This window comes from Nakaseomyces bracarensis (assembly GCF_045282275.1).
Source record: "Nakaseomyces bracarensis strain CBM3 chromosome Unknown Scaff13_0, whole genome shotgun sequence".
NCBI classification, from domain to species: domain Eukaryota; kingdom Fungi; phylum Ascomycota; class Saccharomycetes; order Saccharomycetales; family Saccharomycetaceae; genus Nakaseomyces; species Nakaseomyces bracarensis.
The window spans coordinates 405,761-433,716 of NW_027263959.1; the positions used below are offsets into that span (position 1 = coordinate 405,761).

Sequence of the window (27,956 nt, forward strand, 5' to 3'; positions counted from 1 at the left end):
ATTCTGTCAAATTGTAACTCTTTGAAGGAAATGAACATAATGTCAGGTTCCAAAATATTAAAAATCAGAAACTAACCTATTATCAAAAAAATATTAATTTACATTTTAACATTCATTCATCACATTTTAACATTCATTCATCACATTTTCTATAGTCATATATACACACATCTATATATCTCTTTTATATTTTGCTTGCAAAGGGTTATTAGTCACAAAGCATAGAAAGTCTCTGTAGAATGGATAATATATAAAAATAAATCACCACCAAGAACTACTCCCAGACTTTGGCGCACCAGATCCCCATTCACTATTGTTATTATTATTCCTGAAGTTCTTTCTAGCTGCGCCAAATGAATCCCAACCATCATTATTGCTTTTTCTATAGTCCCTAGTACTATTACTACGACTATTAAATCCGCTACCACCACCACGACCTCTATTCGAACGACCCCCTCTTCCTGTTCTGAATGAATCTCTTACCATATCTGTTAGGAATGGAGGGACTTCCTGATTAGCTTCTGTTAACAAATCAACTAGCTCTTTAGCAATATTCATATTATTAGTATTGAAAAAAGAGGTTGCAACACCAATGTTACCAGCACGTCCAGTCCTACCAATTCTATGAACATAATCATCGATATCTGTAGGTAGATCGTAATTTATTACATTAGTGACGTTAGGGATATCCAAACCTCTAGCAGCAACAGCTGTGGCTACAAGAATGTTAGCTACACCAGATCTGAAAGCATGCAGCGCCCTTTCACGTTCAGCTTGAGTTCTATCACCATGAATGGCAGTTGCTTTGAAATTTTGAACTATTAAGAAATCTGTGAGTTGATCGGCCATTCTCTTAGTTTCAACAAAAACCAAAGTCAATCCGTCTACCTCATTAGCTAAAATATCTAACAAAGCTGACTTTTTATCATAATCGTCGACATATATCACCTTCTGAACAATATTCTCAGAAGTTGAACCAACTCTACCAACCGATAGGAAAATGTAATCCTTCAGGAAGTCTCTTGCTAAATGTTGGATTTCGGATGGGAAAGTAGCTGAAAACATCAGAGTTTGTCTTCCGTTCACATCAGGCATATCACATCCTTCAACAATGTGCCTAATCTGCGGCTCAAAACCCATATCAAGCATCCTATCGGCTTCATCCAATATCAAGTACTTGATATTGCACAAAGACACTTTACCTCTCTCTAGTAAATCGTTAAGGCGACCAGGTGTTGCAACTAACAAGTTACAACCACGATCCATATCTCTTATCTGTTGCCCAATAGGTGCACCACCGTATACAACATAAGGTCTTACCCATGATCTATATGTGTACTTTTTGGCTTCGTCAAATATTTGAATTGCTAGTTCTCTGGTGGGTGCGAGTACTAGAGCTGTAGGATACGTCTTCCTGACAAAATATTGTCTATCCTGCTGTGGAGGTGGTGCTGGTCCGTTCAAAAACATCTCTGACAACACTGGGAACAAGAACCCGCCGGTCTTACCAGAACCAGTCTGGGCACAGGCCATTAGATCTCTATTATTCGTTACAATAGGCACAGAATACTTCTGCACGGGTGTTGGCTTGGTAAACTTAGCAAGCTCGATATTTTCCACTAATAGTTGATCCAATGGCGGAGATTGGAACTCAGTGATGGGCTCAGGAACATTCTCCCCACTAGCATCTACAGGAATATCGTCATAGTTATCAAAGTTAATACCGGACGTCACATGATCGATGTCACTACCAAAAAGATCTTGTTCTATCCTAGTATTTCTGGGGAAAGGAACATGTTTCCCATGGACCCAACCGTATTTCCCACCGCTATTCATCATCCCACTGCCTCCTCGCCGGCTGTTATCCCTAGAGTCTCCAAAGGGCTTAGACCCAAAAAACCCACCCCGATGACTGTTACTCCTCGACTCAAACCCTTTTCCAAAGTCATTCTCTCGCCTAGGCCCATCTCCCATAATCTTATCTCTATCGTTACTGAAAAACCCGCCGCGTCTCCCACTATCAGCATAATCACCGCGATCACTTTGTGACTGTAGAACAGAGGGCCGATTCAAACCAGAACGTCTAATATGAGGTGGAACGTACTTCTTCTCTTCTGACATTTGTTTTTTATTTCTTTTTATTTTTGTTCAACCTTATATCTTCACTTTATTTATATGATTGTGTTATTTTTCAGTATTATGTAATACAGTCAATAGATATTATCACAATAGAACTATTAAACTAACTTGCTAAAATATAAATATATCCAAAAGATATCTGCTACAACCACTTTTAAGCTTTTTAGTCTATAAATATATATAAGGGATGCTTTTCTAAATTTGGTGCCGACTCATTGGGCCCACCTTTTCTTGACAGGATTTCTAAACAGAACCCTTAAAAACAAGTAAAAGCCCTATAAAAATCAATAACAACCCTAACAATTCAAATGCAACCCTAAAACCATTTGTTACCCGGATCATAATAATTACCCGGAATATTGAAATTATCCGGGTAACCAAAATAATCTCGGCATTTAATTTTTTTCTTTATTCGAGGAGCCAAGTGCCGAGAGGGAGAGAGAGAGAGAGAGGGAGAGAGAGATATACAGAACAGAGAATAAGCGACAACAGGTAGTTGTATTTAAGTTCTTTGTATATATTTAGTATTAAATAGTGAGAAACATCTGTATATTGCCTTATTGCTAGCTTAGAAGTGAGGAGTTAATATACCAGTGCCTTTTTGTTTGTTTGCTGTTGTTTGTTTCAAGAATTATGTCACTGTCAAATATGTTGCGTGGCTCGCGGCTAGCCCAGGTGTATAAGTCGTCAAAGCCGTTTAATTCTTCTAAACCGAAAAGTATGCCTACTCATCAGATAATTGAGACGAAGCCTAACCTGCTGAAATTCCAGGAATGGGGTATGAAGGCGTCGTTACCCTCGAAAATTCGGTCTCAGTACTTGATCTTCAACGAGTTGGACACTCAGGAGCGTATTACGGATTTTGAGCCTAGAGGCGGCGCACAATGGAACCAACTAAGAATTAAAGAGCTTGGCTTGAGTCCCACATACAATGCGAACACTAAGAACCCACTATTTAACAAAACGCATAAGGACTACTCCTCCTTAAATGAGGTATTCACAAAATTTTTCTTCGAGAGTCAGCCACAGTCAGCTATCACATACAATGACCTGACCAATGCCAAGAAAATGCAGATTGCAAGGATACGCAAGGAATTTAAGAAGTGGCTATCGGATACACACCCTTCTGCTGTTCTGAATCAAACTTTCATAAAGCCAGACAACATGCTCTCGTATGCCAAAGAGTTCTTAGATAACTACAAGAGTAAGACGAAGATGAGATTGAACTCTGCTCAATCTATGGTAGGCACTGGTGGTTTAACATACGCGTTACAAGGAAGATTGAGAAACTCTCCAAACGGTGTTATCCAGAAGAAGATTGTACCTGGTAGGTTTGTAGCCACAGAAAATGACAACAAGATCGCTGCTATCGGTGGATTTGTAGCTAATGCCGCAGCGTCATCTAGCATCGCCCATACTCCAGCCAAATGGTACTCAATGAGAGACAAGATTTATCCATTCGAAGTGTCAAACCTTTCCGTCAATAACAACAACATCACTCTAGATGCCAAGGGCACTTGGTTATTCAAACCACAACTGAGAAATAACTTCAGAAAGAATTTCACTCCTAAACCTTTATATGGTGTGAGATACCCAACCGGTGATAGAAAGAGTGATGTAGCCGAGTCATTGAAGGCTATATTGGAATTCAACAAATCGTGAACGAAACAAAAACCCACTTATTTTCTCCTATCATTAAAAATGGTTTGCTTGTAAATATATCGACCATTTATCTATTTTAATGACAAGAAGTAATTTTTACGAATTTTTGAATAACTCATGTTCAGGTTTCTTATTTTAGTATCTATATACAATATTCCAAGCATTATCAATCTGCCTTTGTAATTAAACATATTCCTATCTTTCTTAAGAACTATTAAACTTTCATAGATAAGTTTCTTGAAAATAAATATCATTGTTTTATAATATACACATACAATAGAAAATTATAATTTTTCTATAAATATAAAGTCAAACAACAGCGAGTAAAAGGTTTTGACTTATTGTAGAGTCTTTTTTTACAACATTCTGTGGATCTCAGTGTCATTTTCCACAGAAGACAAGTCGTCTAGTTGGTTCCACCACTGGAATAGGTAACTTTCGCAAATGATCTTGAACCATGGGGTGAATTTCAAGTTGGGATCCTGGAACATCTGCTTCAATTTATCGGCTGACACCCAACAGAAGTCTCTAACCTCGTTCAGGTTAGGGTTAACAGTCAATTTTTTGCCCGATTCAATCTTGTAGAACAAGATGTAATCAATTTCGTGTTCACCCCATGGCTCATTGGAAGGAGCCATGTAGTGTATTCTGTTTAGGAAATGGAACTTACCATTAGTGGCAATCTCGCCTTCCGGTATACCGAGCTCGTGCTCTAGCTTCCTACTGGCCGCGGTCTTAACACCAGCAACCTTCGAAGGCAATGTCCCATCAACACCGAGCTCATCATCGACACACAGAGGATGCGAACAACAAGTGTTAGTCCATAGGTCAGGGAATGTAATCTTCTCCGAGGCACGTTGCTGCAACAAAAGCTCACCAGCCTCATTGAAAATAAACACAGAGAAAGCACGGTGCAACAAACCCTTGTTGATGTTGTCCATCAGATGACAGAGCTTCTTCGTACCAGCACCAACAGCCTCATCCTCCCAGTCCAACACTATACAGTTCTCATTCATCAACCTGATCTGCTCCTGGTCATGTCCCGAGAAGACATTGTCCTCCTTAGACACTTCTTCATTAGAGGAATGAGTATTAGGCCTCTTCTGCAATGGAATAATCTCTGGAAACTTATCCAAAATATCGTCTCCACTCAAGCTTTCAACTAACTTCCTATACTCCATTTGTTTATATGTTTTATCTGATGGTGTTCACAACTAGAAGAACAAGTACTTCTAGTCTACAAAACTAAGTTATAACAATTTAAAATATAGCTTAATGGTGCTATTTTGGGTTATATAACAATTTTTTTTTTTTCACTTTCACCCACTCTGCGAATACCGGTACAGTTGCACAGAAACACCCGCACAGAACTAAACTCCGTTAAAAATCACAGCTATTAACCGATAATAGACAATAGACAATAGACAATAGACAATAGACAATAGGCAATACACAATAGGCAATACACAATGGATAGCCACGTTAATAAGAGCTTCACAATATTATACAATACTTACAACACCACCCATCCTGATATCGGAAGGGCCCTTGTATTGCAACGCAAAAGTGTTGCAGCAACAATGTTACAAAATAATGGGCTAGGGCTACAGCAATACAATAATATTAGGAAGTGTAGTAATACAACAATACAAGGTAGCAGTGTAGTATTACGTTGCAACTACGTAGTAATACGAGGTAATCAATTCCAGTATACAATGTAATCTTGGTGGTATCAAATAACAAACCACGATTATATCACATGGTTTCCTTTGTTTACATTTATTCCTGGGCGATATGATTTCCAAGGAAGACAAAAAAAAAAAAATTATATTAAACATTTATACTTTCAACTATTTATATCTGAGGTAATATTTATATCTGAACTGATATATTCGTTATCGTTTTATTGGCGTTTCTTGAATAAGTGCTTACCTACTATCATAACAGCCCTCGCCATAAATTACGAGAAAAGAAATACTACTTAAAGCATTAAGGGTTTGTCTTTTTATATATTTCCAATAAGTTGTTCCTCATAATCATTAAGAAGCTATCAATTAATCACCAGAGCTACAAAAATATATAAAAAAAAAAAAAACTAAATGGAAGATCCGTTGAACAAGTTTTACCAGCAATTTCAGCTGTTTGTGCAGAACAATCCAAATGTTATAAGTGCTGCTAGGGCTGCAGCACAGATTCCAGAGAGTGCAAAGGCAGTTATTGTGTTATCACCTTATTCCTTGTCTCATGAGTTTCGGAGAGAATGGGTATCGAAGTCATACAAGAAAACTATCGTAGAGAGGCCAGAGAGACTCCTTGCTGCATCAATGGGAATTGCGGCTGCTATAACCATGTATCCTGCATTGTTTACATTGAAGAGTGCCCACACAGCCCAGAGCTCTCTCCTTTCGCCGCATGTCTTGAAAGTACATGGGTCTCAGTGGCCGCAGGAAGTGTTGCAATTATGCAAACATGCGGATGCGAGACTGTCTCAAGGGGAGTTAGAGGTGCCTCCAAATTGGAATGCTGGTGATATATACCTGACTTCTAAGACGATAGAGGCTCTACAAGGAACAATTGCAGCTGTCGAGACTGGTGTAGACTCTATATTTACTGGTCCTTCACTCGAGCATATCAGCAACAGAGTATTTGTTGCTATACGACCACCAGGTCATCACTGTCATTATGCAACCCCTTCGGGCTTCTGCTTGCTTAACAACGCGCACATAGGTATCGAATATGCAGCCGACAAATATGATGTCACACATGCTGTCATTTTGGACTTCGATTTACATCACGGTGACGGAACTCAAGATATATGTTGGAAACGTGCCGGATTTAAACCGGATGAAAAAACTAGTGATGAAGGTTACAATGAATTTGGTAAAAAGTTTGCTGAGTTCCCTAAGGTTGGTTACTTCTCTATGCATGATATTAACTCGTTTCCTACTGAATCTGGCTTTGCGACGAAGGAAAATATTAAGAATGCTTCTACCTGTATTATGAATTCTCATGATTTGAATATATGGAATGTTCACTTATCAAAATGGTCAACCGAGGATGATTTTGCAAAATTATACAAATCAAAGTATAGAACTTTGTTTGCTAAAGCTGATGAATTTTTCAAGAATGCCAAAACTGAAATGAATGACTTAGGAAAACCATTCAAGGGTATGGTAGTGATCAGCGCGGGATTTGACGCCTCTGAGTTCGAACAAACGTCTATGCAAAGACACTCCGTAAATGTGCCAACTAGTTTCTATACTACTTTTACTAAAGATGCGTTAAAATTAGCACAAATGCATTGCCAAGGGAAAGTGCTATCTTTGATGGAAGGTGGTTATTCTGATAAAGCTATTACCTCTGGTGTGTTCTCTCATTTGATTGGGTTACAAAACCAGGACTGGATCAATGAATGGGGCTCTGAACAAGTCGTCAAAGAGATAGTACGTGGTTGCAAACCAAATTGGAAGCCTTATAAGACTAAAAAATCAAGAGACGTTATTAGGATATGGGCAGAGGAAGTTATAAGATTAGGGAGAGCCATGATTCCCGAATTTGAAGAGGTTTTGTTCAAAGAAGCAATACTAGCCACGAAGGCTAATGTTGTAGATAGCGATGTTCCTACTTCAATTGCACAAAGGTTGAGAAAATCTCATGTCAAGGAAGAAAAACGTTTACCATCCGAGGCTCCTATGGAGGAAACTAAACGTTCGCAAAGCCGTGGCAGAACGATTAAAAACGAGAAGCCTAAAGAAGCTGTACCATTTGTTGAGCAAGAATTATCTAGTGAAGAGGAAGATGATGATTATGAATATGATGAGGAACTAAATAAGACATTTAATCGTACAGTTGAAGACATTACTATTGATGATATATCAAGACATTTGGAAACTCTGGAACTTGAGCAAATAGATGATGCAACTCCAAAATATAAAGAGGAACAGAAACAGCGTCACCTTCAGAGCAATGGTATGTACAAAATACCATCAAGCCGTACTACTCAGCATTTAAAACAAAAGGTACAATCTAGTCAGCCAACATATGATGACAGTGATATTTCGATGATTTCGCATATTTCCACCGCTCCAAAACACACTACACGTAGCGGAAGAAGATGGTAATTACTAGTATTTTTCTCATTTTAATAAAGCATGTAACTAAGGTATTATATTGATATCATGGCAATTTGTGCTGGTTCATAAAAATCGAACTTGGTTAAAAGTTCAATATCAAATGCATATTACCTTATTAACTATACTTACTCGATAACTCATTGTTTATAATATTTAATTTATTGGTTCAAAACCGAGTAATACAATCACGAGGCATAAATACAGTCGTGTAAATTTTATATTAATTCTGCTGGAAAATATATTATTAAATAATACATAGTACAATAACATACTAACATTGTTAATACTTAACTTAATGAACAAATGCTCATTAATCTGATGGCATTACACTTTTCACTCCTTTAGTAATGAATATCCTTAATTAAAATTTATTATACCAAAAAATATGGGAATGTAAAACACTATACTTGTTAACTATTTATTTTAAATGTCTAAGTCGTTAAACGTCAATATTACAAGGGAACAAAAAATTAAATAATACAATATATTAACCAAAGTTAATTAGTAATGGGTTTAGTAAGCTAAGAAAGAGTCATTCTGAAATCGATAATAGGCATTCTTGCTGGATTATATCTGAGGAATATGTATATCGACTTCTTCTCTTAATGAGTCGTTTATCGGTTCCTCTCCTTTGAAAATACAGGCAAAATCAACAATGAATGGTTGCAGAACATTCGCAGATATATTCAAGGTAGGTGAGAACACAATACAGAGGTTTTTAAGGTTCATCTTGTTAAAACGCTTATTTTCATGAATTCTTTGTAACAATTCAAAAAGTGCATACATTAATGACATATTCTCATGGGCAATTGATCCACTACTAACAATCGCCCTGAAACCAATAGCAGTTCTGGAGGGGTTGTCATGATTTTCATCAACTACTCTTTTGAAAAGAGGGTATTGATCATCACCACATATTAAATGAGGAAGTTGCCTTAAATACAGTTTTAACAGTCCAGACACGGTATTTACACTAATGTACTGCCCTGATAAGTTCTCATCTGTACCATTCCCACCATCGATCTTATTATTGAAATCCGCTAAGTCTACATCATACTCTCTATCAAATCTTTCTTGTAATTGTTTAATTAAGGTAGAAGAACCGCTCAATCTAAATATACCCTCTTCTTGAATACCATGATTTTTGTATAAGTATTCCAAACATCGATACACTATACTAGGGAGGTGATAATTACGTTGGTAAGTTTTGGAGCTCAATTTAACACAGTGTTGCAGTGTTGCTCCAAATATCGCATTCCTATTAACAGGAACTGGTGTGTTAGACTCGATGTTACGTTGGTAGCCACCATCAGTATTAGTTGTAACAAATGTTTCTACGCTTCTATTGATACTTTCAGCATCATTTTCTTTGTCATCCTCATGAGGAAACACTCCACCAGCAATTTTTTTAAATGGGAATATGCTTCTCATCTTCATTCTTCTCGATTCTTTGTCATCGTCATTATTTTCAGGAACGACAGCTGGCGAAGAAATATTGCTATGAGTACTAATGACCTCAGTACTATTATTTTGACTTAGATCAGTCACATAATGTGAATCATTCTTGGAGGAATCCAGCCTGCTTGATGAAGTGGAATCAATAGTATTGCTAGTGCTTCTAATACTAGATGTTGAGGTATGCAAAGTATTGGAGTTAGGTTCCAGAAGTTGATGTAATGAAGAAATCCAGCCTTCCCTTTCCTTCGCCGTTTCAGTACATAAATAATACTTGTTTGAGGCAGAGAGGCCCGATTTTTTATGCTCGGTCAATAAAAACCCATTTCTAGTACCAAATTTATCATCTGGAAGGTTTGGTAAGATTTCAAGTGAAACTTGTCTCATTCTTATTTGTTCTGCGTTTTGGTCATTCTCTAGTAATTGTAATGTATCCGAATTCAGTACACCATACCTTAATTTCCATGTGTTTCCGCCACCAAGTGCTTTAGGTTTTCTCATAATCAATCTACCTTCGTATAGAGCATCACCAAAAGCCAAGGGAGTCATAACTGTATCAGTGCTAATGAATTGAGCGATCTTTAAGCTAACATTAGGTGGAAATTTTGGTATACTGACTATACTAGCAAAATACTGATTAAGTCTTTCTCTCCTATAATCAACTTTTATGGGTAGTAATGACTTATGTAATTGGTCATTAGGCAGTTCTGGAAGTGAAACAGAAGGAGCATGTGATTTTAAATAAACATCTAGTTCTTTCAATTTCCTTACGCATTTACTAAATTTAAACATCTCTTGACTCGATTTTCTATCAATAACACTGAATAACACTAGATTGTCCTCACCGTGGAAACTATTATCGGGATCATGATAAAGGGTGCTCAATACATTGATTTTGATCGTACCTAAATCTTCTGGTTGAACAAATAGAGGTATATCTGAGACCAACGCAGAAGCACTAGATCTAACACTTGAAGTACTATTCCCTCTTTTCCTTCCAGGTACTCCAAGCTCAGAAGTATGACTTCCATTATTTGTGGTGTTGTTATCAGGACTAATTATAATTGGAATCTCAGATTTGTGATCACTCGTATTAGTGATATTTTTTATCGGAGAAGAAGATGCTACCTTATTGTTCACTATGCTTGATACAATTGAAGATGTACCTGGTGTTGAACTCAAGCTTTCCTTACCACCGGATGCTTCAATTTTTTTATTAACAATTATCGGTGATCCCAATTGATGGAGAGAAGCCGGGGTCGAAATTGAGTTTGCAGATAAATTTAGCGTTGGATGAGCGATATGTCTTGGTCTATCGGATGGTGTATTATCCTCCATACTTCTGCTACTTAGGCCAGCCTGTAGTTGTCTGTTTCTGATTCTATCCTCCTCACCAAACGAAGCGTCTAGCAGTTCAGTGAAGTGGTCAATCTTTTGTTTTGATGAGGGAGAAAAATCGGGACCTCCCTGAACACCAAATTTCGGCTTAGGTGGGCTTCTTGGTGTATCTGGACCTGCATTATTTAATTTCTTTTGTTCTGTTTGTTGAGTCTCTTTGCCCATTGTCGATTTTGAACTTAGATCTAGGTCATTGTCAATACTTGGTTCACGTCTTTTCATACCTTCTGATACTTTTTTCTTTAAAGGTGAATCAGCTATGCTATCACTTGGATTTGATAAATTATTATGACTATGATTATTATTGGTTCGTAAGGACTTTGGAGAAGCAATTGTAATTCTCGAAGTAGTGTAAGTAACCGATGTGGCAGGACTGGTAAAGTTTTGCGGCGGTTCAGTTATTCTAATAGGACTGATGCTAATTTTATTCGCGTAACTTGCGCTTGCGCTGTTACTCTCAATAGTTTGAGGCTTAGAGATATTGCTTTTCATAGATCCGTTATTACTCTGTAACGATCTTGGAGTCTCTGCTCCTTTCTTCATTCTCATTTCATTTTCAAAATCTTCTAGGATATCTGTCTTCTTTGTCCCATTTGCCCTTTCTGTAGACCGAGGCGGTAATTTAAATTGTTGTTCTTGCTTAATATTTTCCAATTCCACAACTAATTTCTTTAAATTATCTAAAGTATACTCTTCTGGCTTAGCACCCTTAATGTTTTCCATACATCGACCAGATAATGTTTGAATTATTTTCTTCAATGTGTCAATCTCTTTCTCTTTCTCTCGGAGCTGTAAGTTAATTTTTAGATTGTCCTGGAACATATCGTCATAAAGAGTCTTCCAATCGTTATTACCTCCATCTAAACTTCCTCGGCGCCAACTAGCCCGCTTCTCCGTATCTACTTTCTTCGTCCCCACACGTTCAATGTACTCAAGCTTCTTATCCTTCTCAATTCTCTGATCATTATACTGTTCAAGCAGTAACGCAGCACTTGTAGATTCTACCATAATACCATATAGTTACGCTTTTCCTGATCACTTTTTTTTGTGCTTCCTCTCTTTCTTGGATATATTTTGCTTCTTTACCTTTTTCCCCCTCCACTATTATATCTGTTTTTTTTTCTCTTCTTTTGATTTACTTATTTTTGTTCTCTCCTCCCTTTAATAATTAAATTTTGAATAAACTAATCAACTACTTAAACACCCTTGGTGCCAGCTCCCAACCAAGATTCACCACGATTACCACAATGGTCAAACTCATTCTATAATTAAGTTATCAATTGAAAAATAGGCACCAAAATTTTTAAAAAAAAAAGCACCGAAATCCCAAAGGAAAAAGTCAAGCGTATATAGTGAGATAACACGTGTTTTATCAATTTAAATTATTCAAAATGAACTATTGGAAGAACTCCCCTTCTTTTATATTGATGCTTATATATATACATATGAAAGTATAGCTATTCGAGCTCTCTTGTTCTGTCTTGTGAAAATAATATTGAGGTCAAGTTACTGAAAAATATGTTTGGTTGGCAGAGAGCTGTTGTGCAAAGGTCACTACAACGTGTGCAGTCCTTACCAAAGGGTCAGAGGACTTTGTTATATAAGAGGTTAACATTACCATCTTTTAAGAGGTCGGTAGGGTTTCTAATGAAGAACAATACTGTGGGAGTCTCTACCGGTACTACAAGCTTGAAATTTCAAGGAAATGGCGTTCTTTTCGCACTATTTGGTGTTGGAAGTGTAATATTGTATAATGCTGGGCTTAAGGCGCATAATGATACATTGGAGCCTGATTCTCAGGGTGATACCTTTGAGATGGGTTTATTTATATCTTCTGAGAGGGAACTACATAGAGAGAGTCATGAAAGGCGGGTACAGGCGTATAGAAGGGCACGGAACATCGCGCACCGGAGCTTGCTCCGAATATGGTTTGTCCTTGAGGATAACGTTATAGAGCCATTCTTGACGGTTTGTAGGTTCCTGGAGTTGGTAGGTCTGTTTCTTCCAGTGCTTACTTTGTACCCGATGTGCTGGATAGGTCGGAGTTTACAAGTGACTGATGATATTATAGATACCAGAGGTGCTCTACTGTGGTGCAAACTGATTCGAGTTATGTTGGAACTGGCTGGACCAAGTTTCATCAAGCTGGGACAATGGGCTGGATCCCGTACGGATATATTCTCAGAGACATTATGCCATGAGTTGGGTAAGTTACATAGCAAAGTACGGCCACACTCTTTGTCCTACACCAAGAGGGCAATCAAAAACTCATTTGGAGTTGATGATTTCAATGAAATCTTTGATGAATTTAGAGAACACCCACTGGGAGTTGGTGCAATTGCCCAGGTATATGTGGGGAAACTTAATGATAAATTCTATGAAAAATATATTCAAAACAACCCTGAGGAAAACAGATGGTGTGCGATAAAAATTATTCATCCTAGAGTAAGAAATCAAATATATAGAGACCTGAAAATTATGGGATTCTTCGCTAAGCTCATAAACAGTATACCTACGATGGAATGGCTCTCCTTACCAAATGAAGTCGAGCAATTTTCTATATTAATGAAACTTCAATTAGATTTAAGGATAGAGGCGCTGAATTTGAAGAGGTTTAATGAGAACTTCAAGGATTCAATTCAAGTTAAGTTTGCTACCCCATATTTAGAACTTTCTAGTAGAAATGTTTTGTTTGAAGAATACTTGCATGGGTTACCGATGGAGGATTTTTTGAAATTGAAAAAAAACTTAAATGATGATGATCTTTGTAGAAGAGTTAGTGACCCCTTCGTCGAGGCATTCCTACAAATGTTGATCAAAGATGATTTCATCCATGCCGATTTACATCCTGGAAATGTTATGATCAGATTTGTTAAGACAAATAAGTATGAGACACAGATTATTTCAAGTGAACAAGATTCTTTCAATGTATCGCATACTCTACGTCAAAAGATAAGGAAGAAAGAGGACGACTTAACACCATACTTGAAATATGCACTAACAGACTATACTCCGCAGATATGTTTTATTGATACTGGGCTTGTAACCGAATTAAATGAGAAGAATAGTGTGAACTTCATGGCCCTATTTAATGCATTAGCTCAGTTTGATGGTTACAAGGCTGGTCAACTGATGATAGAGAGATCTAGAACACCAGAAACTGCAATTGATAAAGATGGATTTGCATTAAAAGTAGAGAAACTGGTAGACACTGTTAAGAAACGTACGTTCACATTAGGCACTGTTTCGATTGGAGACTTACTAGACCAAATGCTAGGTATGGTACGTTCACATCACGTCAGGATGGAAGGTGATTTCGTTTCAGTAGTTGTAGCAATCCTGTTATTAGAAGGTATTGGTCGACAATTAGATCCAGATTTAGATTTATTTGAAAGGTTCGTATTATTTTTCACATTGAATATTTAGATTTAAAAAAAAATATGAAAAAGGAATATAAGATTTGTGGCAATCTCAGGCCCGGCAAGTTCTGTATCTTTTTCACATCCATATCATTGTGCTTGATTTACTAACAAATATTTATTATTAAACCGTTAAATTGCGCCCCTTTCATATAGACATGCATTATTCTTCTACAAATCAGACTGTTGCATACGGTAGTGGCGGCATTTTTTATGGGTTACTAAATTCTTCCGTTGTAGTTCTATTCCATTACTAAGAGATTTCAACTTCATGAAAGATGCAAAGAATAAATTCCTATCAGATATAAGCACCTACAAACTATTAACTTTGTGGATCGGGTTGGAAATCAAGAAACTGATGAACCTCTCAATACGCGAATTGTATAATTTGATTGTAAAGGACCAACTGTGTCCAAACTATTAAGAGGGATAGCATTAAATAATATATATATTATCTATTTATACAACCGATGTTCTTGCAGATGCCTTAGATTGGCTAACAAGTATCGGATAAATATATAAAATCACATGGTTCCATCCAATTAAAAATTCGTTGTTGGGTTGACTCACGTGGGGTGCGTGTTGTCGGACTTCGAGATGAGCAATTCGTATATAAGTAAAAGGGCCCCAGACAAGCGTTTGACATGTGAATTTATTAGCATTCCCTCTTTTTAGGATTGAATACAATATTACTAAACTTGATTGAAGGGACCAATCCAACTACTTATTTATCAAAACAAACAATATAGGTTTATCAATTCTAACAGGAAACTTTTAAATTTTGAAATAAAATCAAAAACACCCTTAATTTTTTACTAATTAAGGTTTAGATTACATAGGGAATGAAATTTGGTAAGACTTTGCTGAAGTTGAGACTTCCAGAGTGGTCTCATTTATATGTAAATTATAAAGTTCTTAAGAAGATCATTAAGGAGATCAATAAAGTTCAGGATGACTTAGAAAGGCAAGAGAATTCTGTGAATGGCGGTGATGAGGCTCCTCTATGGAAAAAAGAATCTAATGGAATGATCTCAAACCGGAAGACATTTACAGAAAACGAAAAGGTTCAACAGCTATTGGTGTCGTTTTTCTTTAATCTTGACAGAAATATCGAGAAAGTTGATAGGTTTTACAATTCTCAATTCGCTGAGTATGAGAAGCGGTTGGAGAAATTACTTTCTTCTACGCAATTTCATGAAGTTAGTTATTTAATAGATAGCAATGAAAGGGAGAAGACACCTATACCAATTGATAGTAGATTGGTGCCCCCACGGTTTGCTACGCCACACCACTTGGATGATATCAATGAAGTATATAATATCTTATCAGAATTGAAGTTACAGTTCAAGAATTTGAAGCTGTATAGTGAACTTAACAAGAGAGCATTTGTCAAAATATTGAAGAAACTAGATAAAGTTGTGGGATTGAACCAACAGGATATATTCTTACAGAACAGAATATATCCTCTACCATTTGCACAGGAGGGCCCTATATCTAAGGACATCTCTGTCATAAATGATATATGGAATAAACTTTCCAATAAAGTAACGACATTGGATGCTAACAGCATTAGTGTAGATGAATTATTACAGTCAGCCGATAACAACAGTGTTCCAAAGATTAAAGTGGATACCGAATTTGCACATTTGAAAATATCATCAATTAATGATGTCACTCCGTTCATTGAAAAGGATGATGGGAAAGCTGTGATTGAAGTCCTTATATCGTTATATGGAACCATTACCGCTGTACCTACCAGATCCTTGATTAGTATATTGAACAAAAGCACAATTCTGAAGGCTTATAACTGCGTTGATCGCATTCTAGATGTCATACCCTCTTTCAGTGATGTTACAGATATCAATAACAGAAACTTTTTCCATCATTTTATCATTTTATTAAGCAAAAAGATCACTGTCATTGATCAGATAAATGAAAAACCATTCATTCTAAAAACCCAACCTTCCTTCGCTAAACCAACTAAAAGATCCCCTCCCATAACGGATTTACAGTCGATATATGAATCATGTATGGATAAGAGGCCTACACAGGAAGAAATGGATAAATTTAATATTGACAAAGAATACTTACATCCATTTAAACACATTATTGAAAAACTTCCTGATCGTCTAAAACAATGTATATATCAAGTTGACAATTATGGTAGGACTCCGTTACATTATGCTGCGAAATATGGTTTCACATCCATAGCATTGTATATTATCGATATGCTCAAGGCATGGCAGTATTGGAAGGACGATATATCGTTGGATGATATACAATATTGGGGAGATACCGAGGGTCTTTCTCCTATACATTTAGCTATTTTGGGTAAAAATACGGAAACACTTAAAACTCTGTTAAATTCAATGAACAACAATTTGTTACTAACATCACCTACCTTATTGTTTTTAGCAATTGAATCCAACAATTTTGCACTAATTAATATCCTTTTGGCATCTAGCAGATTTGACATGAATTATCAAGATGAGCAGACAAAGGAAACGGCTTTATACCAAGCTGCCAGTACTAATAAATTTGAAGCAGTTGCATGCTTACTCTTGAATGGGGCTGATACTGAAATAAGAGAAAAATTATTCGGTTGGACACCTATTTTTATTAGCGCTGCAGAAGGTTTTATAGATATTGTACAACTTCTTCTCGATAATGGTGCCAACCATAATATCTTGGACGATGGTGGTTGGACTCCGATGGAGCATGCTGTCTTACGAGGACATCTAGACGTAGCCGATTTAATCACAATAACTGACAGACCAGAAATAAGCCATCCTATATATAAAAATCCAAATTTGGACACTAAGAGCTCGACAAAAGCAGATGATGGAAATTCACATACTCCTTCTGACCATTCCGATAAGAACTTAGTTCCAAATTTAAATGATGCCAAATTGAGAAAGATCAAATCTTTTGGCCATAGTTTCTTAAAGGAGGAGGAAGCATTAATGTTAATTACATTAGGAGGAACTGATACCAGAATAACTACACCGCCAATTTCGCTAGATCTTAAAAAGCTTTTAAACTCAACGGATCTAGATACGGCATTATCTTTGGTTATTACTTGTGTTGATGACATTAGGTCAGTTCCAATAGTTTTGGATCTACCTTTAGATGATACATTGGCAGCTGTGAATTTCAAAATCCCATTTAAAGACAATAATGTTCACACCGTTTATTTTGATATTGTTTATACATATGGAACATATGTTCCTGAATCTAACGAGGTTTCACTTATTAGACCTATAGCTGAAAGAAATATGTCTGTGGACTCTGCAGTGTGGTCTATTAGTAGCGGTAAAGAAAATGATTCTCATTCCCCAGATGGTGCCCTGGGTAATAGCAATGACAGATTAATTGCTAGAGCTGTTGCTCTATTAAATAAGACTAACAGTGCAGCTGGCTTTAACAGGAGATTACTAAATGATAATGTAACTATACCGATTCAAGCTAAGGAAACAATGGATTTGGTTGGTACTATCACTTTTGAGTATACAATTGTTACACCATTTATTCATCCTAAAATTGGTGTTTATGCTACAGACACCTACTGGAAATCTCTTGTCGCTACTAGGGTTATCGGCCATAGAGGTTTAGGAAAGAATTTTCAATCTAGTAAATCTTTACAGCTTGGTGAAAACACTGTTGAATCGTTCATTGCTGCAGCCTCATTGGGTGCATCATACGTAGAGTTTGATGTCCAGCTAACAAAAGACAATATACCGGTTGTTTACCATGATTTTTCTGTTGCTGAAACCGGTGTTGATATCCCCATGCATGAGTTAACTTTAGAGCAATTCTTGGGTTTGAATAGCTTTGGGTCAAAGAAAGACGAAATTAGAGGAAGAAGGAATTCTCTTGATGATAGTGAGTTTAAAAATCTCAGAAGGAATTGGGATTTGGATGATACTAAATCAAAAGGAGTACCATTTTATGAGTCACGTACGAAATTAATGGAGGATAGGATGAAATTAACCAAGGCATATCAAACAAAAAACTACAAGGGTAATTCCCGAGGACATGCAATAGCTTCCTCCTTTGTTACTCTAAAGGAGTTATTCAATAAGATCCCTCAGAATGTAGGTTTCAATATTGAGTGTAAATATCCAATGTTAGATGAAGCTGAAGCTGAAGATTTAGGACAAATTGCACTAGAAATGAATCATTGGGTTGATACTGTTTTACAAGTTGTTTATGATAACTTTAATGGGAGAGATATAATTTTCTCTTCATTCCATCCAGATATTTGTGTTATGCTATCCTTAAAGCAACCAAACTTCCCTATTCTGTTTTTGACAGAATCTGGTACAACTCCAATGGCCGATTATAGAGCAATTTCACTTCAAAATGCAATTAAGTTTGCAAAAAGTTGGAATTTACTTGGCATTGTTTCTGCTGCTGAACCTATAGTCAAAGCTCCAAGACTTGCCAAAATTGTAAAAACAAATGGTTTGGTTTGTGTAACGTATGGTGTTGAAAATAACGATCCAAACAATGCTGCAATTGAAATTGACGCAGGTGTGGATGCTGTGATCGTAGATAATGTATTGGCTATTCGTCGTGGTTTAACGAAGGTCCAGTGATGGCAAGAATTTTCAAGATAGTACTATTACACTTGTAATTTTATCATTAATACATTTTAAACTGAGTGAATATAAATATTTTCTTAATATACGTTACATAGTCAGAAAAATAGTAGCAAATGTTTGACTTTTTTCGGTATTGATTTTTATTGTGTGTTTGTCATCTAACTAAAGGGCATTAGTATTTGGTGAAATACCTTTGTAATTATTGAAAAAAATTGCTGCATTAATCTTGATAAAAATGAATAAGCTCACTATTATGCTTGATACTAATACTTCTCCAGGTTTTCTGCTATCAAAAAACTATGCTAAACAGCCTGATGCTTTTTTGATGAGTTCTTACAACTGCAGAACTTGTCTGAGAGATAGTAGGGAAAAATGTTATACTTTTTACAATAAAGTCTCACCAAGAGCACATCTAGCAATAGCGCAACCTGCAGAAATAGTGTTCGAGACATGAATATCTTGAACAGCTAAATCAGGATTAGTTTCGACAATATCGAGAGAAACTAAGTTACCAGTTTCGGCTAGTCTTTCAACTAGGAATAGAGCCTCTCTTAATGTCAAACCACCTCTTACTGGAGTACCGGTGGCTGGGACGAACAATGGGTCCACGGCATCAACATCATAGGAGCAAATAATTGGGGTGTTTTCAGACTCTGGGTCCTTGATTGCTTCTAGTGCCATCTCGATGACTTTGTTGATACCATATTTGTCAACATGATACATGGAGAAGGCTGCAATACCCAATTCTTTCAAAATCCTCTTTTCGTCACTATCGACATCTCGTAGACCGATATAAGCGATTTTGTTTGGCTTCAAAGTGCCAGGAACCCACTCTAGAGACTTCAATTTCTCATCCTTTTCTTTGTTCAATCCCAGCAAGAAAGAAACAGGACAACCGTGCAAGTTTCCTGATGTAGTGCACTCCAAAGTGTTAATATCGGCATGGGCATCAATCCACAAAAGTCCGGCATTTGGGTGCTTGTCTAGCACAGCAGACACAGTACCAATGGCAATAGAGTGATCACCACCAAGCGTGACTGGAAATCTACCTTTGTCAAGAGTGCTCTTTACAGAGTTGTAGATCAATTCAGTGGCTTCACCGACCAGTTGAGGTCTCTTAACCACACCGTATTGATCATGAGTGTTCTCTTGAACTTTTCTAACGTACTCTTCCTCATCTAGAGGCCTTTCAATCTCAGTCTTCCATCCTAATTCCTCCAAATCCTGTTGTAACCCATGCTTCAACATGTACTTAGGACCCTTCTCAACACCTAACTTACCTTGACCACCAGAAAATGGTGCCATAACAAGAGAAAGTTGCTTCTCCTTGTAAAATCTGTAATGTGGTGCGCTATCCATGATTGTTATCTATATAAACTTTTGTTGTATGTTTTACTTGTTGTTATTTATTTTTACACAGAGAAAGAAACTACAATTCCCAATAGTTCAGAGTCCTTCCCCCTTTATATATTTTTATTTTTACAAGAAAAAAAAAATTTTTTTTTTCTCTTTCCTTCCCCCTCTCTCTCTCTCTCCTCTTCCCGACTTCCCCGTTACTCCAATCTTCCTCCAACTCTTATTTTGAAGGGAAAAAAAAGTTTTTTCTCTCTCTCTTGTACCTTCACTTAAAATTTCAAATCCTTTAAATCATTCTTTTAACAGACACCCCGCGAAAAAATATATTTTCATGTAAAAGAGATTGATCAACCAAAAAAACAAAAACAAAACAAGAAAAAAAAAAAAGAAATTTTTGCCTTCTAATCTGCCAATAAGGTAATATTACTTATTTGTATATTTACCCTGCCCTTTTTTTTTTTTACGCTGTTAACGCTTTTAATGCATTTTCTGTACAACCTTCTATTGGACTCTTTTTGTTACCCGGTGGTTCGTTATCAGTTATTTCTTATCTATCTCATCAGTTCCTGTTTTTCCTTTTTTTTTTGGAAAGTACAGCCGTTATCTTATCAGCTATCCATTTTGCCCTTTTTTTAGGGTTTGCTGAATAATTTTTAGGGTGCGGTTATGATTTGTGTTTGAATGGGGGATGACATTTTCGGGTTTCCATCTCCGATTCCGCTTCGGGTTTATGGCCATTTCTTGGTTGAATAAAAAAAATAAAGAACCCCGAAGGGTTTTCGTCCGACGGTACCATGTCTCAACTATCTATAAGGTCATATATATTGGGATAAGAAGCCTTAATAGTATTAACTTAAATATTTTATGAAGTATGTTCTAGGTGGGTAGGAAAAGGTAAAAAAAAAAACCAAACTTTAAAGAAAAAGACTTATATGAAACCTAGAGTATTGATACCTTACCAGCAGACGTGGGAAGTTGCGTCTCATATTCCAGAATGGGAGAAATTGTCCGAGTTCGTTGAGTTTATCAAGTATAAGATGGGAACAAAGGAGGAGTTTGAAGAGTATCTTGGCAACCACGAATTTGAAGCATTGTGGGTCACTGAGGAATTCTTCCGTGTGCTTGGAGGACCTACCCCTTATGTAGAGCAATATCCAAAGACGTTGAAATGTATGGCTGTTCCTTGGGTCGGTTGTGATTTCATTGACGGGAAGGCCCTGTTGGAAAAACATGGGGTTTACTTGTGTAACATTGGGCCTCATGCCGTTGATAATGTCACTGACTTGGCTATTCACCTTGTGGTTAGCTGTTTCAGACTTACTTCGTTCTATGAGTACTGTTTTAGGTTTGTGGAACCTGGTAGTGTGGACGAGTGTAAGAAGTACGTCGGTGGTACTGGTGAGGACCAAATTATGCGTGATGGGCATTTGTTCCCTAAGAAACTGGACACAGGTGGTACTTCTTCGAGATTTTTGAACCTAGCCAAGGATTTTGACATTGCTGGAAAGAGGGTTGACTCGCCAACTGGGAAAACAGCATTGATTCTAGGGTTCGGTTCTATAGGTCAGAACATCGGCTCAAAACTAAAATTTGCTTTCGATATGAAGATTAAGTATTACAAGAGATCTGGGCCTGTATCAAAGGAGCAACTAGGTTACGAAGCCACGTACTGCAACTCCTTGGACGACTCTTCAACGTGGAATGACGTCGACATCATTGTTCTTTCACTCCCAGGTACACCTGAAACTGATGATATCATTGGCGAAAAGAGTTTGTCCATGTGTAAAGATGGTGTGCGTATAGTTAATGTCGGCCGTGGTTCTTGCATTGATGAAGATGCTCTCCTAAAGGCATTGGATTCCGGTAAGGTCAACAGTTGTGGTATGGATGTGTTTAAAAATGAAGAAACTGTCATCGACGAAAGATTCTTACATAGATGGGATGTGACTTTACTTCCTCATATAGGAAGTGCTGTAGCTGATATGATGGTGCGTCAAACTGTAATTACTCTTGACAATATTGAAGACGTACTGATTAATGGTGGCGAAGGTATTTATAGGGCAAATTAAAGATATCTTTGTGGCAATCGTTTTCACTTCAATATGAATATTATAATTGTTGTCAGTTACATGATATGTTGTAAATATTGTAACCAAAAGTAAGTAATATTAAGCTTAATAATAATTAATGATTTGCTAGATGGGGCCAAATATGTACCATTAATGAAAATATATTACAATTGCTTTATATATTGTTTTATCGCGATAAGATAAGTGTGTTATATGTGAATTTATATTATTTAAACTTTAATTTTTTTTTCTTTTTTAATTTGTTTTTAATTTGTATTTTTTTGTGTTTATATTACGAGGAATCATCATATCAGAATCCAACACAAATATTAAATAACATTTAGAGGAAGTTCTTCAACTATATGGTATAATTTATTAATATGGTCATTCCCATCTTTACTAGCATCTTTTATTGGTTTGAATTTGTTTGTTTCAAGTGCGATTTGGGAGATGTAATGGATAGTTATACTTTACCACATTATTGCTTTGAATTAATATTCTTAATGTTTTAGATGTCATTTTTAGTATTTTTTTTTCTTTCTGTTTAAACCCACTCGGCTTCTACTTGTGCCTTTTGGAAGGAATAGTCCTTTCTGTTAACAGTGGCAAGACCATCCTTTAGTGTACACTTCCATCTGGCCTTCGTCCTGGTAACTTTGTCGTATAGACATAAGAGAATATTTTCATCAGGTCCTTCGTCTTCTCCCTCAGATATTAGATAGTTATCATCAGAATCATCCAGCTCTGAACCAACTTCATCTGCATCTAATAGTGCACTTCGTTTAGCTTCCTTAATCTCTTTATTTTTAGAATTCTCTATAGCAGAAATATCTGCATTCTCCATAGTCATCTCGAATTTTACTTCATTCTCGTCCTTGACCTTGATTTGGCCATCCACACTCGCCTCTGCCTCTTTGATTGCATCGTTGGTCTCATTGTCGTTGTCATTATCCAGACCGCTAGGTTCCTGCGAACTCGTCGTATTTCCACCAGGGAGCACTAACCCATCCCCAGAAGTATTGCTATTGCTATTAATATTGTTGTTATTAGAATTATTTGTATTATCCCCAGTCGATATAGTAGCCCCACCGGGCAGTTGTAACCCATTCGTATTCCCAGAACTATTATCACCACTGGTTCCTACTGGTATACTCATTACGGGATCTGCAACAGGATCCCAAGTGAATTGTGTAACTTTAGTCTCCGTCAACTTCTCTTGCCAAACCCTCTTTAAATCCTGCAGCGTTTGTTCATCGATACCCGCACTCTCAAAATCTTCCCTAACTTCATTAATAACATTATTTACTATAACCTCATAGACTTTACTAGCCTCGATATTAGACATTGTATATGTTTTTTTTTCTGTTGAAATAACTGAAATACAGGCTATGGAATAGTACAGCTCTTGTACGGATAAAACTCTTTATTTAATGAATACGAAGGACGTCTCTCAAGCAGCAAATGGGGCGGCGAAATTTGTATAGTTATCCTTTTACTGATGCTATTGCCAAGTGTCTCCTCCTTGTCTCTCCTTACAGTTACCTTTTATGAGTTCTTGTTAGCTTTAAGTTCATCTTAAAATTTTTTTTATCTCTTCCACAATTTTTTTTTTTTCTTTCAAATAACGCTTTTCAATAAAGAAAGCTTTACAATACCAATACTGAGATCAGAATAAAAGGCTAGTTTAACCTGTTTCATAGCATAGAATAGCTCTTCCAGGGAAATGGAAGTTGTTGAATTGACTAAGGAGTTTAGTAAACTGAACGGGGTGAAGGACCAGGCGATTACGAAGCCCATCGCGTTGGATGGGTCTACTGGTGAAGTTGTTGTTCGTACTTCAAACGGTAAGAACAAAGTGAGGAAAGGGCAGACGGATGAGGAGTATCAGGAACAGCTTCAAAAGTACTTTGAGGAGGAAAAGGGCCCACAAGTAACTGAAGTTGGCTGGATGGCTAAGTACTCAGAAAATCCAGAAGAAATCTTTGCCGCCGAATCTTTGTTTCGTGACCTGTCGATAAAACACAACAGGCAAACTGTAAGTGGTATCTGTCACAGGATGTACTATAAACGTCAATACCAAGAATGTCAAAGCCTGTGCCAGAGACTGCGGGTTCTGTACGAACCATACAATACCAAGAACAAGATCCACAGAGAACTGGAAGAACTGGATTACATGATAGAGAAGTGTGCTGAACACAAGTTGAAGTGAAAAGTAGTGCAGTTAAAACACGTCGGCATAAAGGAAATGGGGTTAGAACTATGGAACTCTGCGTTTGTTTGTTATCTAGTTGCTCACATTGATGTTATATTGTACGGTATATCCTGTGATTTTCGTCTAACAGGCTTAGATACGTTTCCCACCCTTCTTCCCTTACTCATGCTATGGTAGTGAGAACAACTGCAGAGTTATACTGATGTGGGATAGGTTACTTTTTTTGAAAGCTTGCGAGACACTTCTTTTTATATTATTTGTTAAATTATTAACTTAGGAAAGTATTATGAATCACAGATACTGGACATTAGTTAGTCGAATTTGATCTTAAGAAGGAAGAAAGCAATATCAAGAAGGTTAAAAAAAAGGTTGAAAAGGTTTTGATAACAAGAAGAATAGCATCATAAAGTAATAACCATCATAGAATAATACCAGACATAAGATAGTAAAAAAACAATAAAATACTAAAAAAATAATGATACGACTAGTAAGGGTGAATCCTTATATGAGAAATGGGGTTAGGTACCTCTCTGAGAGTAAACCTAAGAGGATGACTTTTGAAGGAAATACTGAAGGCATTGCAGCTACTCCTGAAGAAAGAATGCATAGAATATTTGGAGGACGCTTAAAAGGTGAACCACCTAAATCGACAAGTAGGATATTGACAGGTGGCACAAAGGAGATTGCTGGAGTTGCAGTGCCAGAGAAGCCTGGTCAACCTGACAACTGTTGTATGTCGGGCTGCGTGAACTGTGTTTGGGAACTTTATAATGACGACGTCAGATATTGGAATACAAAGAGGAATGAAGCTGCAAAGAAAATTAATGAAACTGATGAGATCTGGCCGAAGGACTGGAACCCTCCCTTGGATAAACTCGAGCTTAAGAATGTGCCTCACAACTTAAGAACCAGGAAGATGGAAATTGATGAAGCTCTGAATAAACAAAAATCTGTGGCTAGTCTATTCCCAAAGAGAACCACTCCTCTGCCCAAGGCTGTTCAAGAAGCTAAGAATAGAAATTTGGCAAAGAAACAACACGATAAATCATCTTCAGTTAAATCCTCAGGCTTTGAGGCCGATGGATGGGATGACATACCCGTATATATCAAGGTTTTTGCAGAATTTGAAAGGAAGAGAAAACTGAAGAAGAAACACTTGTAAAATTCTAAAGGATGATGTTCTATCTCTTCTTATTCGTTTTTAAGAAAATTACTCCTCTGTTAATAATATTCCTCTAATAGAAAAAAAATGCATATTCGATCTGAAACCTATACAGAATACATGTCCCATACTGAACACTTTATTTATTTATTTATTATTTATTATTTATCTCAATAAATTTGGGATTATTTTTATTTGATAGTACTCATGATGTTAATTTATTATATGAGATCATTTTTTATTTTTTCTGATTGCGAATAATATTTATGCCTGCATGACTAAAACCTATCTATATTGCATATATTAGTTTTCCTGTAGTCTATTTTCAAGGTCACTGTTATATTCAAGGAGCTTTTGGTATCGTTCATCATATAGAACTTTTTCGGCATCCTCTCCATCTTCATACAGCCAGTTTTCAGTCTGATCTAGAATGTCATTCAGGCTACTCTTTTCATCGGTCGACATAACGTCTGCGTAACGACTTTCCATTCTTGATCTCAAAGTGTAAATAAACTCTTCTAATGCATTCTTGCTATGCTCTGTAGCTTCTATGAGTTTATCCTGAGCCACAAGTTGATTTTCAACTTCCATGTATTTGTTCAATTCTGCTTCAGATAAAGCATATGTATGTGGCACAACTTGTAAGTTATAGAGTTTGAAGGGTTTTTTAAATTCGCGGTATAAATGATTGCCGTGCTTATCCTTTCCTTTCTCTTCCTTAACTACTTTCGTTCCATAAACATATGCCTTTTCAATGACGTGAAGACCAGAAGTATTGCATCTAAGCTTTAATTTAACTTCAACACTTTCCTCTTCGTCGGGTACTTTTATCCCTATTATATCCCAGCGAGCAATATGTGCGTTAGCATTACCAGGTAATTCTTTCTTATCAGAATACTTTGCTTCCACGCAGAAATCTTTATTTCTATGCAATTTTAAGGATTTTGCGGCAGGGAATGGAGACCCTTTCTCAAATATTTTCATTTCAGTATTTTCATCGTCAAATTGTTTATCCCAGCTAAATGATACTGAATATGGTTCCATTCCTTCCAACATGAACGATTTTACACGAACAGTTGGAGAGTATGCTGCACATATAAAAGCGGCCCCTTTGGCTACAGCCTCATCTTGATTGATTGTTGAAGACAGTGGTTTTCCAAAGGTATTGCTTATGGTTTCTTTAAGAGCCGGTACACGAGTGCAGCCCCCGATTATTTCAACATAATCAATATCTGAGGTACTTAACCCAGATTGTTTCAAAACTTTAATTATAGGGAGAGGAGCCCTATTAAGTATGGGTTCAATTAGCTTCTCAAGTTCCTCTCTTTTCAATTGTGATGATACATCAATATCATCCATTAACGACTCAATGTTCAAAGGAGCTACTGAATTGACAGACAGTACTTTCTTTAATTTTTCACAAGCAGTTAATACACGGTTGTATGCCTTTGCGTTCGATCTTACATCGATGCTATATTTGGTTTTGAACTCCTCTGCGAAGTGCTCAGCAAGGGCTCTATCTATGTCTCTGCCACCAAAATGCTTATCGTAGGCAATCCCGAGCACTTTCAATTGACCATTTTGGATGGCTGCGATAGAAGTAGTATAAGTAGAATGGCCGATATCCACAAATGCAACTATACGCGGTTTTTCGTTGGGCTCTGGTAAATCAGGCTTGAAGACACCATAGGCGACACCAGCAGCTGTAATATCATTTACAATATTAACAGGATTTAGACCAGCAATCCGCGCAGCATCAGCGACGTTATAACGCTGCTCTTCAGTGAACCAAGCAGGAACGGCTATGCATACATCAGTGAGTTTTGTCTTTGTCTCATCTTCCACTGTGTGCTTCACTTTATCAATGAACATCGCAGCCAATTGAGTGGCAGTAAAAACATGTTTTTCACCACCGAAGTCTACCTCTGCTCCTACCTTATTATCAGCCAAGGGAACTAACTTTGAACTGAAGAATTTCGACTCTTCTTTGAACTCAGGATCGTTATAGTTAAGTCCAATAATTCTTTTAAAATTGTCAACGGTATTTTTCACATTTGATATCTGTTTGCTTTTACCGGCCTCTCCAACGAACCTATTCTTCGGTCCAAACCCAACAACAGAGGGAGTCGAACGATTCGATACTTCATTGACCACAATGTCGATGCCTTTATTCTGAGCTACTGCTAAAACAGTATTGTTATTACCCAAATCAAGACCAAATGGTATACTCATTTTATTGTTTCTTTTCAGTACAGTATGCTATATTATTATTATTATGTAATTGATCAGAAATCTACTATGCCTCATTAAGGCAGCACTGATATATTCCTTGTCAAGCACAGATATG

At 36.9% G+C, this 27,956-nt stretch overlaps 13 protein-coding genes across 13 annotated transcripts; 7 read left to right on the forward strand and 6 right to left on the reverse strand.

Annotated features, from left to right (window-relative positions):
* Positions 1–261: 261 nt before the first annotated feature.
* DBP1 (putative DEAD-box ATP-dependent RNA helicase DBP1) lies at positions 262–2,121 on the reverse strand (the record flags this gene model as incomplete). Its single annotated transcript, XM_071054362.1, has 1 exon — positions 262–2,121. The coding sequence occupies one exon, from the start codon at positions 2,119–2,121 to the stop codon at positions 262–264; it is 1,860 nt and encodes a 619-aa protein (XP_070909055.1).
* A 651-nt stretch (positions 2,122–2,772) lies between these two features.
* On the forward strand, positions 2,773–3,801 carry MRP51 (mitochondrial 37S ribosomal protein bS1m; the record flags this gene model as incomplete). The annotated part of the gene is made up of 1 exon (XM_071054363.1): positions 2,773–3,801. One exon carries the CDS (start codon positions 2,773–2,775, stop codon positions 3,799–3,801), a length of 1,029 nt encoding a protein of 342 aa, XP_070909056.1.
* Positions 3,802–4,157: 356 nt separating this feature from the next.
* Positions 4,158–4,982, reverse strand: IDI1 (isopentenyl-diphosphate delta-isomerase IDI1; the record flags this gene model as incomplete). Its single annotated transcript, XM_071054364.1, has 1 exon — positions 4,158–4,982. The coding sequence occupies one exon, from the start codon at positions 4,980–4,982 to the stop codon at positions 4,158–4,160; it is 825 nt and encodes a 274-aa protein (XP_070909057.1).
* Positions 4,983–5,900: 918 nt separating this feature from the next.
* On the forward strand, positions 5,901–7,922 carry HOS3 (histone deacetylase; the record flags this gene model as incomplete). Its single annotated transcript, XM_071054365.1, has 1 exon — positions 5,901–7,922. The coding sequence occupies one exon, from the start codon at positions 5,901–5,903 to the stop codon at positions 7,920–7,922; it is 2,022 nt and encodes a 673-aa protein (XP_070909058.1).
* A 579-nt stretch (positions 7,923–8,501) lies between these two features.
* On the reverse strand, positions 8,502–11,795 carry BEM3 (GTPase-activating protein BEM3; the record flags this gene model as incomplete). The annotated part of the gene is made up of 1 exon (XM_071054366.1): positions 8,502–11,795. One exon carries the CDS (start codon positions 11,793–11,795, stop codon positions 8,502–8,504), a length of 3,294 nt encoding a protein of 1,097 aa, XP_070909059.1.
* Positions 11,796–12,305: 510 nt separating this feature from the next.
* Positions 12,306–14,213, forward strand: CQD1 (Cqd1p; the record flags this gene model as incomplete). The annotated part of the gene is made up of 1 exon (XM_071054367.1): positions 12,306–14,213. One exon carries the CDS (start codon positions 12,306–12,308, stop codon positions 14,211–14,213), a length of 1,908 nt encoding a protein of 635 aa, XP_070909060.1.
* An 835-nt stretch (positions 14,214–15,048) lies between these two features.
* Positions 15,049–18,804, forward strand: GDE1 (glycerophosphocholine phosphodiesterase; the record flags this gene model as incomplete). Its single annotated transcript, XM_071054368.1, has 1 exon — positions 15,049–18,804. The coding sequence occupies one exon, from the start codon at positions 15,049–15,051 to the stop codon at positions 18,802–18,804; it is 3,756 nt and encodes a 1,251-aa protein (XP_070909061.1).
* A 390-nt stretch (positions 18,805–19,194) lies between these two features.
* CAR1 (arginase) lies at positions 19,195–20,169 on the reverse strand (the record flags this gene model as incomplete). Its single annotated transcript, XM_071054369.1, has 1 exon — positions 19,195–20,169. The coding sequence occupies one exon, from the start codon at positions 20,167–20,169 to the stop codon at positions 19,195–19,197; it is 975 nt and encodes a 324-aa protein (XP_070909062.1).
* Positions 20,170–21,098: 929 nt separating this feature from the next.
* RNJ42_04206 (glyoxylate reductase) lies at positions 21,099–22,235 on the forward strand (the record flags this gene model as incomplete). Its single annotated transcript, XM_071054370.1, has 1 exon — positions 21,099–22,235. The coding sequence occupies one exon, from the start codon at positions 21,099–21,101 to the stop codon at positions 22,233–22,235; it is 1,137 nt and encodes a 378-aa protein (XP_070909063.1).
* Positions 22,236–22,779: 544 nt separating this feature from the next.
* On the reverse strand, positions 22,780–23,580 carry TOA1 (transcription initiation factor IIA large subunit; the record flags this gene model as incomplete). The annotated part of the gene is made up of 1 exon (XM_071054371.1): positions 22,780–23,580. The coding sequence occupies one exon, from the start codon at positions 23,578–23,580 to the stop codon at positions 22,780–22,782; it is 801 nt and encodes a 266-aa protein (XP_070909064.1).
* Positions 23,581–23,958: 378 nt separating this feature from the next.
* Positions 23,959–24,444, forward strand: RNJ42_04208 (uncharacterized protein; the record flags this gene model as incomplete). The annotated part of the gene is made up of 1 exon (XM_071054372.1): positions 23,959–24,444. One exon carries the CDS (start codon positions 23,959–23,961, stop codon positions 24,442–24,444), a length of 486 nt encoding a protein of 161 aa, XP_070909065.1.
* A 478-nt stretch (positions 24,445–24,922) lies between these two features.
* DPC25 (Dpc25p) lies at positions 24,923–25,609 on the forward strand (the record flags this gene model as incomplete). The annotated part of the gene is made up of 1 exon (XM_071054373.1): positions 24,923–25,609. The coding sequence occupies one exon, from the start codon at positions 24,923–24,925 to the stop codon at positions 25,607–25,609; it is 687 nt and encodes a 228-aa protein (XP_070909066.1).
* Positions 25,610–25,912: 303 nt separating this feature from the next.
* Positions 25,913–27,841, reverse strand: SSE1 (adenyl-nucleotide exchange factor SSE1; the record flags this gene model as incomplete). The annotated part of the gene is made up of 1 exon (XM_071054374.1): positions 25,913–27,841. One exon carries the CDS (start codon positions 27,839–27,841, stop codon positions 25,913–25,915), a length of 1,929 nt encoding a protein of 642 aa, XP_070909067.1.
* Between the last annotated feature and the right edge of the window lie 115 nt (positions 27,842–27,956).